The 18,162-nt window shown below is 44.1% G+C and overlaps 1 protein-coding gene across 2 annotated transcripts in view; it reads left to right on the top strand.

Moving 5' to 3' along the window:
• TRABD2B (TraB domain containing 2B) overlaps positions 1-14,679 on the top strand; it is a 499,500-nt gene extending 484,821 nt beyond the window's left edge. Inside the window, exon 7 of one of the 2 annotated variants that reach the window (XM_030207549.1) lies at positions 14,235-14,679. In XM_030207549.1, the coding sequence (XP_030063409.1) occupies positions 14,235-14,439 (205 nt within the window). In that variant the 3' untranslated portion in view covers positions 14,440-14,679. The remainder of the gene's footprint in view (positions 1-14,234) is intronic. The other variant, XM_030207550.1, reaches the window with a different exon arrangement.
• Positions 14,680-18,162: the final 3,483 nt, after the last annotated feature.

The raw sequence follows: 18,162 nt of genomic DNA, 5'->3' as shown, positions 1-18,162 counted from the left end.
CCCCCAGGTGCGGGCAGCCAGCAGGACTTGTACAGGAAGCTGAGGAGAGGGGTGCTGAGGAACCGGCCAGAGGGGAACAGAAGGGAATGGTCCTGGTATAAGCAATGTCCAACAGGCAGGCAGCATGTGAGAGAGTAATCCAGGTACAAGCAATGTTCAACAGGCAGGCAGCGGGTGAAAGAGTAATCCAGTTACAAGCAAAGTCAGGAACGAGGGACCAGCAGAAGAAGCAGACTACAGAGTAGTAACACCTACCAAAGTAGAAGCCGAAGCCCAGAAGCAGAGAAAGATTTCCTAGAAATAGTGCTGGAATCAGCCCGTAACAAGAAACAGCTGGGAGGAAGAGCCGCCATGGGTTGGTGGGATACCAGAGGACACCCAATAGGAGAGGCAAAGGAGAGTCCATAGGTAGCCAGGGTAGAGAGCCAGGACACACAGAGCCAATCCGCAGAGCTCAGAGGCGGGGCAGAGAACCCAGCATGCTGAGTGTGCCCAGCCAGCGTCCGTCGTAAGAGAAGAGGTGCGCTGACAGAGAGAGAAAGCAGCATGGGAGAGGACGCCGATCGGGCGTGCACACCTGCTGGCGAACAGGTGGAAGCAGCGTCGCAGAAGGGAACCCAGGCCTCAAAGAACGGCAGAAGACAGCGCCCCAGGAGCGCCATCACCGGCAAGGTGAGGGCGTGACACAGATATGCGTGCACCCAGTGGAAATCCAAAGGGTGAAAGGAAGAAATCACCTCTGCGAGTGTCTGCCCGCCCCACCCTACAAGACTGCAGGGAGACGCCGTGTGCACAGCTCTCTTTAGGAAGACTAAGGGCAGAGTGAGACCCTTCCTCGGTGTTTTTTGTATTGTAAAAGATAAGACATTGGAGATTTTGTTATCTTGTTGTCGTCAACAGACTCCTGAAGCAGGCCAATGGCCGAAACACGCTGCTGTATCCAGTCTTTATATCAATAAATCTTCTTTAAAGTATCAAGGTTGTCCCTTCCGTTTCTGGAGTCCACAATCGAGTTCCCACTTGTTTTCTTCTGCAGAAAATGCGTGCACAACTTAAGTCGCACTATATAGAATCCGAGGGTACATGTCTAACTTTGCCAAAGTATATTGCAGTATATTTGCAGTACTGCTGCCAGGGGTCCTAGCCCTAGTGGTAATACCACAAGACTACTTGTAAATTGCATACAGTGGAGGTGATAGATATGCAAATTTCTCGAATGCCTGTTCCTTAATGGTATCCTAAAAACCTGACCTGTTGGTAGCCCTCAAGGACTGGAAGTGAAGACCAGGCTCTAGAGAACGTGAATGCCTCGAAATTGTAACCATTGTCTTTTTGTTTTTCATATCTCTTCCGATCTGCTTTTCAATTTGGCTAAGAAGATACTTTCACAACAGAATGTAGAGTTCACTGATATTTTTTTAATTATTATTATTTTGTACTTCCTTTTTGATGCAATTTTTTATATACTTCTATGATAAGTAAGAGATGCCTCTAAAGTCACAAAAAGAAACATGTGGGAAATGTACACAGAGCCTTGCAATTCTTTCCATCACTTCTGCATATGTGTGTCTCTGTGTGTCTCTGACTGGAGGGGATGGTTTGAATGGCACCCAAATATTCCATTGGTTTGGAAAGAACATTAAAATGCAACCACATGTGATAATATGACACTGTCAACAGATTTCCAAAGATGAATTGTACAGTTTAACCACAGGGTGCCTCTTTCCTAAGGCTTCACTACTAGGAGGCTGCACGTGCGTACTACGCGGTTCAGTCACTAGGTGGCACTGTTCATAAGAACCATTAAGAATTCGTTCAAAATACAATTCACAACAAAGAAAATAAACTCACTAAGAGTCAGCCCAGCAGAGATTGGCATCAGGTGGCACTGGGGGGAGAGGGAAGAATGTAGTGGGGAAATGATGCAGAGTATTCTCAAGGAATTACTTCCAATCCATCTGTGTCTGACTCTCTTTATATATGTATGTATGTTTGTGTGTGTCTCTGTTTTGTGGGAATATGGGTATACCTGTAGGGAAGTGTCCTTATTTTTATCAGTGGGGGTGTCTGTGGGTATATGTGTGTGTGTAAATCACGAGTAGAGCTTCTAAAATAAGGACCACTATGCCTTTCACTAATTTTCCCCATCACAAATTTGATCCCATTTTGTTAAATTTGCAGAGAGTTCTTTTACCTCCAGATAGTCAGAGAGACACTTTTCCCCCTTAAGTACAGTGCGTTTTTTTCTAGCAAAAAAGGTGCGGTACTCAATATGCCAGGTCACCCTTCAGGGGTGGGGTGATCACTGAGGGACCCACCCCACAATAGCCCCTGCAACCAGTCACAGAATCTATGACAAGGCAGAATTGCTGTGTAGAACCTGAGCTCTTTCAATAAAACTTGGGGTCCATTGGGTCAATTTTAGCAGACAATGGAAAAGGTGCCGGTACTCAATACCCCCTCAAAAAAAGCACTGCTTAAGTATAATTTCTGTTCCTTGAGTTGAAAAGAATAAAAAGAGAAAAAGAAACATAAAGATGCAGGTTTCTAGTCCTTCCGTCGACAGTCCAAACTTTGTAGCTTCATCGCGCGCCCCCTAGTCCTAGTATTTTTAGAAAGAGTAAACAAGCGATTCACGTCTACCCATTCCACTCCACTCATTATTTTATAGACCTCTATCATATCTCCCCTCAGCCGCCTTTTCTCCAAACTGAAGAGCCCTAGCCGCTTTAGCCTTTCCTCATAGGGAAGTCGTCCCATCCCCTTTATCATTTTCTTGCCTTCTCTGTACCTTTTCTAATTCCATACAACAACACAAACATATTTAGAAAACATAACTGTAAACATAAAATAAAATACCTCTGCAATAATTGCTCCTAAATATGTAATATTTCCGCATGAATCTTTTCAGATCCCAAAATAGGATGTGCATTCTGTATTGCTTGCAAACCACATGCGTACATCATAGCCAGTTATCAAAAGTAACACCAGTGGTGTTGAATGCACACACATGGGTATGTCTAACGTGTACTTAGAGTAGGTGAAAATGCGTACCGCAAAGCGTGTTGAAGCATTTTATGGTAAGACCTGTTTGCTATCTCTGATTTATCCTAAGGGTGGAACAGTACTATTTTTGATACTTTTGCTCTGAGCTACAGATCTGAAATCACCATTTCTTTTAGTAACCTTCACTTCTTTCTCTAACCCCCAAGAACATACATGATTTCAGCTATTGATACCTTCTCAGGTCCTGCGTTCCATTCATTAAGTAAGGCATTTAGAAATGGGAAGTCAGAGTGATTTCTAAAACCTACGTGGAAACAATCCTGTTGTATAGTTCATGTCAGACAAATCTAACTTCTAAAATCTCAGATAGATTGCAGGTGCAGCTGAGAGTGAAAGTGAGATCCCTGTTGGACAAGGTTATAACACAAAACACATTTCCACCTGAAAGGATTTTTAAGATCTTACCCTTGCACCGAGCAACTGTTTTCAAAGAAGTAGCAAACGGTTTCCACCTTGGAAAAAAAGGGATATGAATCTCTGACACAAAGTAGGGCAAAGGGCATTAAGTCACAGTGGAAAGATGCCTCTTTCCTTCACCCCTTCCATACTTTCTTAAAGCCCCCGTTAATGTTGACATATCAGCCTTCAATATCGAGACATCCTTGAAAGAATGGCAGGCTATGGCAAGTCATCAAAAACTGCATGATACTTGGACTTTCTGAGGGCAATTCTAAAGTAGAGAGGTGTGGTAGCCGTGTTAGTCCACTCTTAAAGGTTATCAATAGAAATCAAACAAAATAAAACATAGAAAAGAAAATAAGATGATACCTTTTTTACTGGACATAACTTAATACATTTCTTGATTAGCTTTGGAAGGTTGCCCTTCTTCCTCAGATCGGGTTCTACATGGAACGTTGCTACTCTTTGAGATTCTGCTGTGGAATCTTGTCACTCTTTAGCATTCCGGAATCTTGCTATTCTTTGGGGTTCTACACGTAGAGAGGTGTGGTAGCCGTGTTAGTCCACTCTTAAAGGTTATCAATAGAAATCAAACAAAATAAAACATGGAAAAGAAAATAAGATGATACCTTTTTTATTGGACATAACTTAATACATTTCTTGATTAGCTTTCGAAGGTTGCCCTTCTTCCTCAGATCGGAAATAAGCAAATGTGCTAGCTGACAGTGTATATAAGTGAAAACATTCAAGCATTACTATGACAGTAAAATAGATATCATTGCAGATTCTACATGGAATGTTGCTACTATTGGAGATTCTACATGGAATGTTGCTATTCCACTAGCAACATTCCATGTAGAAGGCTGCGCAGGCTTCTGTTTCTGTGAGTCTGACGTCCTGCACATACGTGCAGGACGTCAGACTCACAGAAGCAGAAGCCTGCGCGGCCACATTGGTGATCTACAAGGGCCAACTTCTACATGGAATGTTGCTAGTGGAATAGCAACATTCCATGTAGAATCTATAGAAATCAAACAAAATAAAACATGGAAAAGAAAATAAGATGATACCTTTTTTATTGGACATAACTTAATACATTTCTTGATTAGCTTTCGAAGGTTGCCCTTCTTCGTCAGATCGGAAATAAGCAAATGTGGTAGCAGATAGTATATATAAGAGAAACATCAAAGCATTACTTTGACAGTCTGACAGAGTGGGAGGGTGGGGGTGTGCATGGGGACATCAAAGCATTTAATTGATATTCTAACAGGATGGGTGTTGGTAGGTGAGAGGAGGGTAATAAACAGAGAAATAAATTTTCTTTTCCAATTCTAGAAAGGAGGCCTATATTTAGGTGCCTAGAGGGTGCCTGTGTGAAACCTATGCTAAAGGTACCTACTTTCCTTTACAGAATACTAGTATAACTGGGTACATAGTCACATCCCCCCCCCCCCCCCCCCCCCCCCCCCCCAAATATTCAGCATTATTTAACCAGCCAGTTCAATAGCACTTAAATGGCCTATTTTTGGCACGTTTAAACTTAACTGGCCAGAGCTGAATATTGACTTGACCAGTTAGTTTAAACCAGCCAAAAATAAACTGGATATTCAACGCCAATAACTGGAAACAGCCCAACATTGAATATCCGGTGTCACCGCCGACCATGGGTGTTAGCTGGACTGCCTCCCGTGGTCTGAATATCGGCCCCATAGACCATAGAGCTGGTGTAAATGTTTGTGCCTAGACTGGTGTGTGTGTGTGTGTGTCTGTGTGTGAGTCTCACTCATTCTCCATCTTTACTCTGCCCATGTGACAGTGGTGTAGCAATTTTTGGGTGGGCCAACAGGTTGGATGGATGGGCACTAGAGAAACACCTGCCACCCGATATGCCCTGCCATGCCCCTACTCCTACCCAGGGCTTTTTTTGAGGGGGTACTGAGTACCGGCACCTGTTTCCATTGCTAAACTTGACCCATGGAACCCAAGTTTTAATGAAAGAGATCAGGCTCTACACACCAATTCTGCCTTGTCATGGATTCTCTGACTGGGTGCAGGGGGCTTGGCTATTGTGGGGTGGGTCCCTCAGCGATCATCCCACCCCTGAAGGGTGGCCTAGCATTTGAGTACCCGCACCTTTTTTGCTATGCACTGCTCCTACTGCACACCTACCCCACTCCCAATAACTTCAATGGGAGTAGCAGTGCTGTCCTCAGTGGCTGTAGACCACATTGAGAGCTAGGGGAACTATAAGAGGGTGCACTCTTGAACCTCCACTGAGCCACGATCCACCAACACACATATGCTTCCCCCAGATGTGCCCTAAATATTACAGTGGGGCCCTAAAATATCAATAAAGCCTAGTTTACAGCCATGCAAGAAATGGGCATAGCACACAGAAAAGACCAACATTTTTAATCCATTCCAGTGAAAGAATTAAAACCGGTATCAGGTGAAATTTTGAAAATTGAAAATAAGTCAAGAGTTCTGGGTGTTCTCTTAGACTCAAAATTGATTTTTGAGTCACAAGTAAAATATTTGGTGAAGAAGTTTAAAAAAAAAATTACATCGACTTAGGGTAATTAGATCTTCACTTAGAGCCAAATCCTATAAATGGCGTCTTAAAAATCAGTGCCGAAAAACCACACCGTTAGTGTGATTCTATAGACTGTGCCTAAAGTGAGGCCTTGTTTATAGAATATGGCTACGGGCCATTCTTGCAACTAAAATTTAGGTGCAGACATTTAGGTCACATAAAACCAGGCCCAAACATCTGCACCTAAGTTAGGCGCACATCAGGTGTATTCCATAAAAGTGTAAATAGTTTTTTGAAATGCTCACAACCCGCCCATTCCATATCCATGGCCACACGCCCTTTTGGACTGCATGCATCAGAATCTATGCACATTGTATTGTAGAATATGCCTAGAAAGTTGTGTGTGTAAATTCTAATTAAAGCCAATTAGTGGTGCTAATTGGTTGTCAAATACCAATAATCAGCACTGATTGGCTTGTTAATCAAGTTGTGAATGCAATGTGGCCAGGCAGCCTCAAGGCACCATACATAGAATTTGGGGGTTAGTCAAAACAGTTTCAGGGTTGTTGGTCAATCTAGGTTACTCCCACACTTGGACTACTGCAATTCGCTTTATACTACTTTATCTTCCAAATTGTAAAGAAAGACTGATCATTTTTGTCGGGAAATTTGAACGGACCTCTCCATTGCTGGTCACCTTGCATTAGCTACCAATGAATAAGAGAGTGGAGTTTAAAATTGCCTGCGTGATTTATAAAGCCTTTTTTGGCAAAAATTCTGAAGGATTGACCAAACTCTTATTTCTACCAAATAATTGGTTGACATCAAAGAAATCTCACAAGCTAAAGCTAAACTATCCAGTTGTGAAGGCCACCGTTTCACCTTCGAGTGGCTTCCTCAGGGACCTGGCGTTGCTGTCTGTATGCGATTTTCTAGAAGAAATGAGATTCAGTCAACGGAATATAGATACAATTTAAATAGTGGATGAATATTGGCGCGCTGGTGCACATTCCTGAGGAATGCAACTTGAATGTATGTGCACCAGCGCGTCAATATTCATCCACTATTTAAATTGTATCTATATTCCGTTGACTGAATCTCATTTCTTCTAGAAAATCGCATACAGACAGCAACGCCAGTCCCTGAGGAAGCCACTGGAAGGTGAAACGGTGGCGCCGTTGGACCTAAGTCAAGTGTTGCTATTCATATATTGGCGCTTTTATTAAGCCTGTCTACATGGATTCAGGTCGAAATGTAAATGCTAGATTTTGAAACACAGCATTGAGCACTATAAATAATAAAAAAAGGAGAGTCAAGTGAATCCCCATGATAGAAACTAATCAACGGTTTTCATTATACCCGTTGTAAATCTTGGACATTTAGTCTGTTAGGTTTCTGAGGGATTCTCTCCTTAAAAAAAAAATACATTTCTACTGGACTAACCTGTTCTACTGTAATTTATTTTGTTTTGTATAGATTTACCTTATTAATACACTAGTTCCACTGCATCTATCCATTGTAGAGATGCCTATAGACCTCAGGGCTTTTGTAATGGTCTACAGTTAGGTACAGTAAGTTTGTAGGTGTTCCTGGAGGGCTCACAATATAAAAAAAGGGTGTTAATGGTGGGTCCATTTATGTGACATCCACGGCACTGACCACTAGGCTGCCCCTCTGCTCTGCTAGGATGGCTATGTAGTCAGTTTACTAGGAATGGTGCCAAACAGTCATTTCTATGGCTTTGTGTGTGTGTGTGTGTGTGTGTGTGTGTGTGTGTGTGTGTGTGTGTGCATTTTTCACTAGGACAGTTTTTTATGGTATCTAAAGAAGTATGTACTGAGCAAAACAGAATGTCTGGAAAATAGTGATTTTTCCATCCCCCAAAAAATAGACTTCTTTCCGGTTCAAAAATTGCTATGTTCAGGATGAGAATTTTAGACATTTTCGGCGAAACGTCTACAAGTGGACTTAGACGTCATATCGGAAACGCCCCTCCACGTGTCTTCGTGAAATAGTCCTAAAATAGGTTCCAACTTGGAATTTCACCTTAGGTGACCTCTTTTAAGATGACCCTCTTACTGTCCACGCTTTTAATAAATACTTGTAAAAAAAGCCCGTTTCTCCTTGAAATGAAACAGGTGCTAGCAAGGTAATGACCTTCTGCCGTTAATGTTTTTCCCCCCTCCTCCCCTCCCCCCCTCATCTCAGGACCCCCCTGTCAACTCGGGACCCCCTCCCCCCCATCATCGCAGCACCCCCTCCCCCCTCTCTCATCTCAGGACCCTCCCTCTATCCAGGCCCCCCCCCCGTCCTCCGATGTCCGCGACCCCCCTCCTCCCATTTCCGCCGGCCAGCGCCTCTGTCCCTCTGTCTCTGTGGCCTCCGACAGCAAGGAGAGGATGTGTGCGGGTGCCCAAGCCCTTCGTACGTGGCAGCTGCTGTTGAAAAAGTTTTACCTCCTGCTCGTCCGGCAACACTGAAGTGCAGCAAGTACAGACGCTGCTTGTTTCAGCTGTTCCTCTGGTCCCGCCCTCATTTTCTGTTTGCAGAAGGGCGGGACCACAGGAACTTCAGAAACAGAAGCGAAACCAGAGTTCCCTTGAGGGCGGGGCAGTGATCGGGAGTGCGATTACAAACCCTACGAACACTACACGGCTTCACTGCCACGCTGCCACGGAGTCAGCTTCAGAACGTTGGAGGTGCGAATTATATATATACTAGTAAAAAAAGGCCCGTTTCTGAGACCAATGAAACGGGCGCTAGCATGGTTTTCATTGTGAGAGTGTGTGTGTGAGAGAGACTGAGTGAATGTGCGAGTGTGTGTGACAGAGTGAGGCTGTGTGTGTTAGAATGAGTGTGTGTGTAAGAATGTGAGTGTGCGTTTGATATATGTAGACTTTGAGTGTGAGTGATTGAGGGAGAGAGTGTGTGTGTTTGAAAGAGTGTGTGTGTTTCAAGCAGGTGGTGCATTCCCCTCCCCCTACCGTGCCGCTGTTCTTTCCCCTCTTCTCACCGCCCCAGTCACCTTCCAAGTTCCAGGCCACCCTCCCCCCCCCCCCGAGAGAGAGAGAGAGTGTGTGTGTGTGTGTGTTCCTCTTCCTCCCCCTGTGTCCGTAGGAGCGCAGGTACCAGGAAGTTGTTTTGAAGTCCGTGAGGGGCTGCAGCGCAGACAGCCAATGGCTGAAGGCTGTGTGTGTTTCGTTTTTTTTTTTTTGTTATTGTTAAGATTAGCGGCGATCTTTGAGGGGGGAGGGTGGATATGTGAAACGGCAACCTCGGGGGGGGGGGGAGCAGCGACCTCGCTCGCAGGCGTTTGGAGAGTGGAAGCGTCGAACTGAATAGGCGACCTTGGGGGGGGGGGAGGTGGCGAGGGGAAGTGGTGTACTTGTTTTGAAGCCTCCAAAAGTCCCTAGCAACGTGCGTGTTCGATGTGTGCTCGTCCCTCGCGTCAAACTTGATGACGTTGAGGGCAGAGCGATGCGATTGGTTGAGTGTCATTGCTCCGCCCTCGACGTCATCACGTTTGACGCGTGGGCGGGGCAGACACAAAGCGATCTCACCCCCTTCACTTTTAGAACGTTGGAGGTGCGTTTTATATAGAGAGATAGATAGAATAGATGTGCACATCACATGCCATTATGTGCTGCATTGTTGGCCTGCTATATCTGACTCTTTGCTGATCTCTATGGCCTTGGGACCCAGCTTCATTGTATTAAAATGAGCTTTACTAAAATACTAGTAAAAAAGCCCCGTTTCTGATGCAAATGAAACGGGGGCTAGCAATGTTTTCTTCTGTGTGCATGTGGGAGTGTGTGTGTCCCTGCCCTCTGGCCTCTCTCCCCTCCCCCCTCTGAGTCCTTCACTGTTACAGAGCCAGCGATTTGATTTCGTGCTCTGCTGTTTTCCTTCACTGACTGTGTTACAGAGAGGGCGGGGCAGACACTCATAGGGAAACCGGATATCTCGCCCCCTTCACACTTCCGGCTGGAGGCTTCATAGAACGTTGGTGTTGCCTTTTATATAGAGAGATAGTAAAAAAGCCCCGTTTCTGATGCAAATGAAACGGGGGCTAGCAATGTTTTCTTCTGTGTGCATGTGGGAGTGTGTGTGTCCCTGCCCTCTGGCCTCTCTCCCCTCCCCCCTCTGAGTCCTTCACTGTTACAGAGCCAGCGATTTGATTTCGTGCTCTGCTGTTTTCCTTCACTGACTGTGTTACAGAGAGGGCGGGGCAGACACTCATAGGGAAACCGGATATCTCGCCCCCTTCACACTTCCGGCTGGAGGCTTCATAGAACGTTGGTTTTGCCTTTTATATAGAGAGATGGTGTGTCCTAGATGCTGCTCTTAGTAGTTCTGTCATCATGGCTTGTTTTGGATGGGAAATCAAAGCTAATATATTGTCTCTGTCGTAGTCAGAATGTCCTATTGGATTACACCAATGTCTGCAACTCAACCCACACTGCAGAGCTGTTTTTCCTTATAAAGTAACCATAATTAAATCTGCTGCGCTCCCTTTTCTAAATGCTGAAGGGTAAGAAACCCAGAAGCTCTTGAATTTTGGCAGATCTGTGATTTTATTACTAGATGATTTCAGTGTATTTTTAGAAAGTACGTTAAAATGTCTGCATTTTTTTACTATTTATTGCATCACGGCACCATTAGAGTTGTTTCTCTCAACTTTTCCTTCAGTTGAAAGGATGATTGACAGCAAATGTGCAGAGTGCTGTGAGTTTATAGATGTTATATTTTACAAACCAATCATTTTCTAAAATGTTTTGTTGGACTTTTGATGTTACTGCAGGAAATGAGTGCATGCAGAGATGAGTGGTATGGCCGCATGAATACATCTAATGTAATTGTAGCAATTTCATGGATGTCACCGTAGCATTTCTGCCTTGAAATACAATAAGAGACTCTTCTTTATAAACAGATGTATCATAAGCGAATGAAGTCATCATCCTATATAATAATTTGCACCTCCAACGTTCCATCGCTGTCTGGCTGCCTGGGTTCCTAACATGTCCTGACGTCAGCCAGCCTCCAGCGTTCCATTCCCCCTCACTGTCCCGCCCTCGCGTCAAGACGTAATGACGTCAGAGGGCAGAACAATAAGGGAAGGGAACGCTGGAGGCGAGCTGACGTCAGGAGGGATGTTACGAACGGGATGGAAGCCAGCGCCAACCAGCCAGAGAACGTTCAGGTACAAATCGAGGGGAGGAGAGAATCGCAGGACATCGAGGGGAGGGAGGAAGGGAAGGGGAGGGGAAGGCAGGGCAGAGGAGAATTGATGGATGGGATGGGAGTACAGTAGAGGAGAAAATCGCAGGACACGGATGGGAGGGCAGGGAAGAGGAGAATCGTTGGATGTGGAGGGGAGGGAAGGGAAGAATCGCTGGACATGGAGGGGAGGGAAGGAAAGAATTGCTGGACATGGGACGGGAGGGCAGGGGAAAGAGAGAAAAAAAGCTTACATGACAGCCTTCCTAGGACCTGTTTCATTGTTGAGGAAACGGGCATGGTTCTACCAGTTTTCAAATAACACTCTTTGAAGTATCCAAGTGTCACCTATGCACAAAAGTATCAGCGAACTTACGATGCTCTATTCTATAAGGGTTTGTATAAGAAGCATGAAGTAGATGCAGTAAATGATGCCTAAAGTTAGGCAAGGGAGTAGTGTGGAGAAACGACACTTCCAACAAACTCGGGAGAGACAAAGGATGTCAAACAAGAAGGGTTTTATTCGTCAACAAACACTAAATGACTCTTGACACAGAGCCGTATTTTGGCGCTAAAAAGCGCCTACCTCAGGAGTATGTAATGTTGAAAAGGCTGTGTGAGTACACTGGTGGAAAACCTGGTATAGTTCCAAAAGACGCCACAAAATACTGATCACACTGAGACGGGCGCTTTTCAGCGCCGAAACATGGCTCTGTCGAGTCAATTAATGTTTGTTGACAAAAAAAACCCTTTTTGTTTGACATCCTTCATCAACCCTTAATTTTTTGGAAGTTTCGTCCACACTACTCCCTTGGTTGTCTTCCTATGCTCGTAGTGTTTCTGGTTCCTCCACCTTGGTGGTTGATCTTCTGGTTTGCCTAAAGTTAGATACCAAGATGTAGAGTGCCGGGTATTTGTGACCTGGATTGGCCACTGCTGGAAACAGGATGCTGGGCTCGATTGACCTTTGGTCTTTCCCAGTATGGCAATACTTATGTACTTATGTAATTCTATAGTGGGCACTTTGAGATGCAGTGCAAAATTGGGCACATGCCCAAACTGCACATGCATACCGATTGAATAATTAGCCAATTCATGCCAATAATTGGGTTTTTAACAAGGGAAGGGCGGAAATTGGAGGCTCATGGGTGGTTCAGGACAGATCATGGGAAAGGTTTCTATAGAATAATAGGGCATAGATCAGTTATGCCTGTAACAGATAATTTCTGTCAATTAACATTTAAGGCCAATTATTAATAGTTATCGCCTGTTAAAGCAATTAGCTTACACATGTAACTGACCTAACTGTGTGTCTAATTATGTGCTAACTTTGGGCACCATTTATAGAATTGCATTTATAAATGCAAAGGGGGCGTTCTCATGGGTGGAGCATGAGAGGGGCAGGGGTGGAGCTGCCACTTATACATGTGACTTGCAAAATATTGTAAGATACACACACCCTTACTCCATTTAGCGCCTTTAGTGGTGCCAGATCTATGACTGGGGTAACTGCAGGCACATTGGCCTGGATTCTATATAGTGCGACTTAAGTGGCATGCACAGATCCAGTCATACTGTGTATTTGCACACACAACTTGACTACTTAACAAGCCACTCAGCGCTGATAATTTCCAATCAACAAGTAATTAGTGACACTAATTGGCATTAATTAGAATTTACACACAAAAGTGTCGAACGTGATGCGCGTAAATTCTAAATCGCAGTGTGGAAAGGGGGCATGGGCCATGGGTGTGGAATGGGTGGGACACAGGCATTTCTAAAGGATATGCGCATTGTTATAGAATACACCCTGTCTGCGCCTAATTTAGGCTCAGGATTTACACCAAGTTTTACTTGGTGTAACTGCCCGTGACTAAATGTAGTCGTGCAGACAGGCACTCGTTGTACTCTATAAACCACATGGAAACTAAGGCTTATTCTATAAAATATGTCTAAATTAAGGTGTACTTTATAGAATACATTTAGGCGTATTCCAATTCAGCGCTGATTTTTTAGGCATGATATATAGAATCTAGTATATGGCATCAAAAAAAATCATCACCAAAAAGAGCACTATCCTATAAACCGGGCTTAAAGTAGGGCATGGTTTATAGAATTGCGCTTACGTCTATCCTATAAACCAGGCTTAAATTTAGGCATGGTTTATAGAATTGCGCTTACCACTAGGCACAGACATTTGCACCAACTAACATGTGGTGTAAATGTACATGCCTAAATTAGGCGTATATTTTTTTAATTTTTGTTACATTTGTACCCTGCGCTTTCCCACTCATGGCAGGCTCAATGCGGCAGGCAATGGAGGGTTAAGTGACTTGCCCAGTCACAAGGAGCTGCCTGTGCCGGGAATCAAACTCAGTTCCTCAGTTCCCCAGGACCAAAGTCCACCACTAGGCCACTCCTCCGCTGTTATTCCCCGTTATATCCCCGTTATTCTACTACAACACGTGTTAATTTTAGGAATGACCCATTACGCCCATGACCCTACCATTTCCACGCTTCCTTTTTCAGATCACACATAAATTTTAGGTGCCACTCCCATTGTCTAAATTTATGCGTGTAAATGCCAATTAAATCTAATTAGTGTGAAAAATTGCTTGTTAAGCTAATTATTATCGCTAATTAGATCATTATTCAGTTAAATTGCACATGCAAATTGGGTGAGTGCCTAAATTATGCGCACACAATTTTTGGTAGCTTTCATAGAATTAGGGGGATATTGTAAGTCATGCTGATGCTAGGTTGCACTCGCGGTGTAACAGAATTGAGATGACATTGAATAGGCTGTCACCGTACGGCATCGAAGAACCTAAAAGGCGTCGCCATTTATAGAACTGCCCCCCTAAGTAAGTAATCGGTTTTCTCAAGGAATCACTCACTTCTGTGGATCCGTGAAGACTGTTCCGGAAACCAGCTCGCACTCTTCCCAAATGTCTAACTTTGACGTCCATGGCCACGTCCGCTTGCTTCATGTCTTGTTTCTTTTTTCTATCTCTTTCAGTACAACCACGTTGCCCTCCCACATCAGGATCATCAACGGCTACATCACGGTCGAGCCTCCCATTTGGTTTTCTAATCGACTGGATCACCGGCGCTGGCATCCAGACAAGAGTTCCGCTCAAAGAAGATTCTCACCGCCAACTTTAACAAGCTGTATCTCTCTGGCAATAGCATCCTACGTCTCAGGCACATTGAGACCATCCTGACCTCTTCTTCACTAGGTGCAATAAGAGGAATAGAAAACAAAGATAATTTATTAACTCGAGCAAGTATTACGGGCCTACACCTGGACTTTGAACTGAAGAACGTGGCAGTTGCTGAGTTTTTTCTGCCAGGATGCACCCAATGGATTTTTGAAATTCTAAAGCTTTATTGTAACACTGACTTAACTCTTCTTTTTAAGAAGGATCTTGATTTCCCATAGTGCTATGGGGTGTTGTAAAATATGCGTGTTCATATAAAAAAAAGTATATTTATTCTTCTATTAAACTTATTTTTGTTGTGCATATTAATAACATCTTTATTAAAAAGAAAACAAATTGTAGTTGCAGTGAAATAGATAAATTCATTTCTATGTGACGTTCTGAACAACTTTATGTTGTTTTTGTTACATTTGTACCCCGCGCTTTCCTGCTACTCGTGGCAGGCTCAATGCGGCTTACATGGGGCAATGGAGGGTTAAGTGACTTGCCCAGAGTCACAAGGCGCTGCCTGTGCCTGAAGTGGGAATCAAACTCAGTTCCTCAGGACCAAAGTCCACCACCCTAACCACTAGGCCACTCCTCCACTGTTGCTACTATTTGAGATTCTACATGGAATGTTGCTATTCCACTAGAAGTCGGCCCTTGCAGATCACCAATGTGGCCGTGCAGGCTTCTGTGAGTCTGACGTCCTGCACGTACGTACGTGCAGGACGTCAGACTCACAGAAACAGAAGCCTGCGCAGCCTCCTTCTACTTGGAATGTTCCTAGTGGAATAGCAACATTCCATGTAGAATTTCCAATAGTATCTATTTTATTTTTGTTACATTTGTACCCTGCGCTTTCCCACTCATGGCAGGCTCAATGCGGCTTACATGGGGCAATGGAGGGTTAAGTGACTTGCCCAGAGTCACAAGGAGCTGCCTGTGCCTGAAGTGGGAATCAAACTCAGTTCCCCAGGACCAAAGTCCACCACCCTAACCACTAGGCCACTCCTTGTTAGCCCTAATTAACTTCTAGACTTCCCCGGAGAGATATTAAAATGTATTGTATTTGATAATTTATAGAGAAAATTATCATGCAGTATTGATTACAACAATTTGATTTGTGGTTTCTTAGCTCATCAGTTTAGAGCTGATGAATTGCCAGATTAATAGTTAAATTTGACTTCGCTTTTGCCAAAGTATTTAGGTAAGACACATGAGATATGCTAATATAGATGGATTTATTCCTCAGAATGCTGGTAACTTACTCAGTGAAACTTGATACCTCAAGAATACAGGAGTAAATGATGTGACCCGATAAAATCGATAAAACTAGTGTGGTTGGCCTCAAGTGGGACAGAGAAAAAAAAATCTGTCATACAATATAGAAATAACACGTTAACCTATGAGGGGAATTTTGTTTTAAACCAGAGTACGATTACTCAATGTGTCCACCAAGTACTCACTGTTCCCCAATTTAAACACTCAATTTTATCAATAACTGTTATTACTCTAATCACTAGGTATAAACCCTATTACAATCTATATATATAAACCTCACCCTCAACGTTCTATTTGCACTGACGTTACTGAAGCCAGGTTCGTAAGTCCGAAGCTCTGAAGCCACAGAAAATCACAGTCTGTGGGCCCCACCCTCGCATCAAACGTTATGACGTTGAGGGCGGAGCACATTCTCAGCTCCAACGTTGTACTGCACTATAGCTCTCGCATGGAGGCTGCAGGGGGGGCCGGCGACACACGGAGACACAAAGGGACGGAGGGGAGCCTTGCTAGCGCCCGTTTCATTGCGATTTGAAACGGGCCTTCGTTACTAGTGTAACATAAAGTGCCCAGAGTATTCCAAACAACCCCTCCCCCTCTTTCTCACTCACACTCGTGCACAATCGATATTTTCATTGTTGTCATCATACCATACATAAGGTTTCCTAAGGAAATGTTTGGTATGATGACAACAATGAAAATATCGATTGTGCATGAGTGTGAGTGAGAAAGAGGGGGAGGGGTTGTTTGGAATACTCTGGGCACTTTATGTTACATTGTAATAGGGTTTATACCTAGTGATTAGAGTAATAAAAATTATTGATAAAATTGAGGGTTTAAATTGGGGAACAGTGAGTACTTGGCGGACACATACAATATAGAAAGCATGAATCAAGGTCTCAAAACACACTTTCATCAAGGAAGGCAAAAAACTCAAACCCCCCTGCCGATGATTATTAAACATTGACATGAAGAATATTTACGTCATAGGCTCAAATACCTAATTCAATTTTAATAAATATCGAGATAATAAATAGAAATAAAGCAAAACAGAGAAAAGAAAATAAGATGATATCTTTTTTTTGTTGGACTGTCTTAACACATTTTGAAGGTAACCCTTCTTCAGATCAGAAATAAGCAAAATTTGATAAACATTATATATAAGTGAAACATCAAAGCATTCCAATTAGAGACCTGCACGGGGATGGGGTTTTCGGGAATCCCGCGGAACCTGCGGGATTCCCGCAGGGACAGAAGCAGTTCTGGGGGATCCCGTGGGGACGGAAGCAGTTCCTGTGGGGTTCTCGTGAAAGTGAATGCTGCACTTGTGCCAGCCTCTCACCTACCGAGTACCAAGTTCTTTGAGTGCTGTCTCCTCCTCCTCCTTGCTTTAACAGCACAGATGTGGAAAGTCTCCATTAAGGAGGTGGTAGAGACACAAATGATGACGGAATTCAAAAAGGCATGGGATGAACACAGAGGATCTCTAATTAGAAAATGGAAGTTATAAAAAACCTAAATTTAAATGGCTGCATGTGTGTGGATGTGTCGCGTGACACTTGGTGACTCTGGCTATGATGAACTAGGGCCGATACCGGGAGACCTGTACGGTCTGTGTTTCATATATGGCAATCAGGTTTTCGATGGGCTGGAAAGGGTCTAGACAGCAACTTTAGTGGCTGGAACATGAGGACAGACTTTTACGGTCTGTGCCCCGCAAATGAGAAGATGAATAGGCTGGAGTGGGCTTTGAGGGCAACTCCAGCAGTTGGAACATAAGGATAGGGCCAGGTGGACTTCTATGGTCTATGTCCCAGAAACGCCACAGAAAGACCATAATATCACATTCATTGCTGATTTAATCATGAATTGATAATGATTGTGACTATTGGGCAGACTGGATGGACCGATCCGGTTTTTATCTGCTGTCATTTACTGTGTTACTATTAATCCTCTCTGCTCCCGGGCTGATGCGCAGACCTCAGCTGTGACATAGGCACCAGCATTAAATGTCACCTGACCTACTGGCGTGTGCATGTGGTGACCTCTCAGCACACAGTGCCAGTCAGTGAATCAGAGAAGTCTTACATGTGCGCACCAGAGTGTTCCAACTTCCGTTCCTTCCTTGCCTGCAGTGCTGCGGCTCAAACCCAGAGACTGAGAGAGCTGACAGGAATTTTTAAAAAATTTACCATTAAATTCTTGTGGGACTGGGTGAGGAGAGGTTAAATTCTTGCAGGGACAGGCAGGGATTGGTAAGGTTCCCTGCGGGGACGGGTGGGGATGGTTTAGATTCCCCATAGGGGATGGGTTAGATTTCCTACGGGGACGAATTGGTACGGGTTGGATTCCAGTGGGGATGGGCGGGGACGGGTTGGATTTCTGTCCCCGTGCAACTCTCTAATTCCAATGACAGTCTCATAGGAAGAGGGTGGTGTGGGTAAGGTGAGAAACATGGGAGCT

The sequence above is a fragment of the Microcaecilia unicolor genome, chromosome 6 (genome assembly GCF_901765095.1).
Source record: "Microcaecilia unicolor chromosome 6, aMicUni1.1, whole genome shotgun sequence".
Classification (NCBI taxonomy): Eukaryota; Metazoa; Chordata; class Amphibia; order Gymnophiona; family Siphonopidae; genus Microcaecilia; species Microcaecilia unicolor.
Note: the sequence above shows the minus strand (reverse complement) of the source record. Positions and strands in the feature narration are given on the sequence as shown.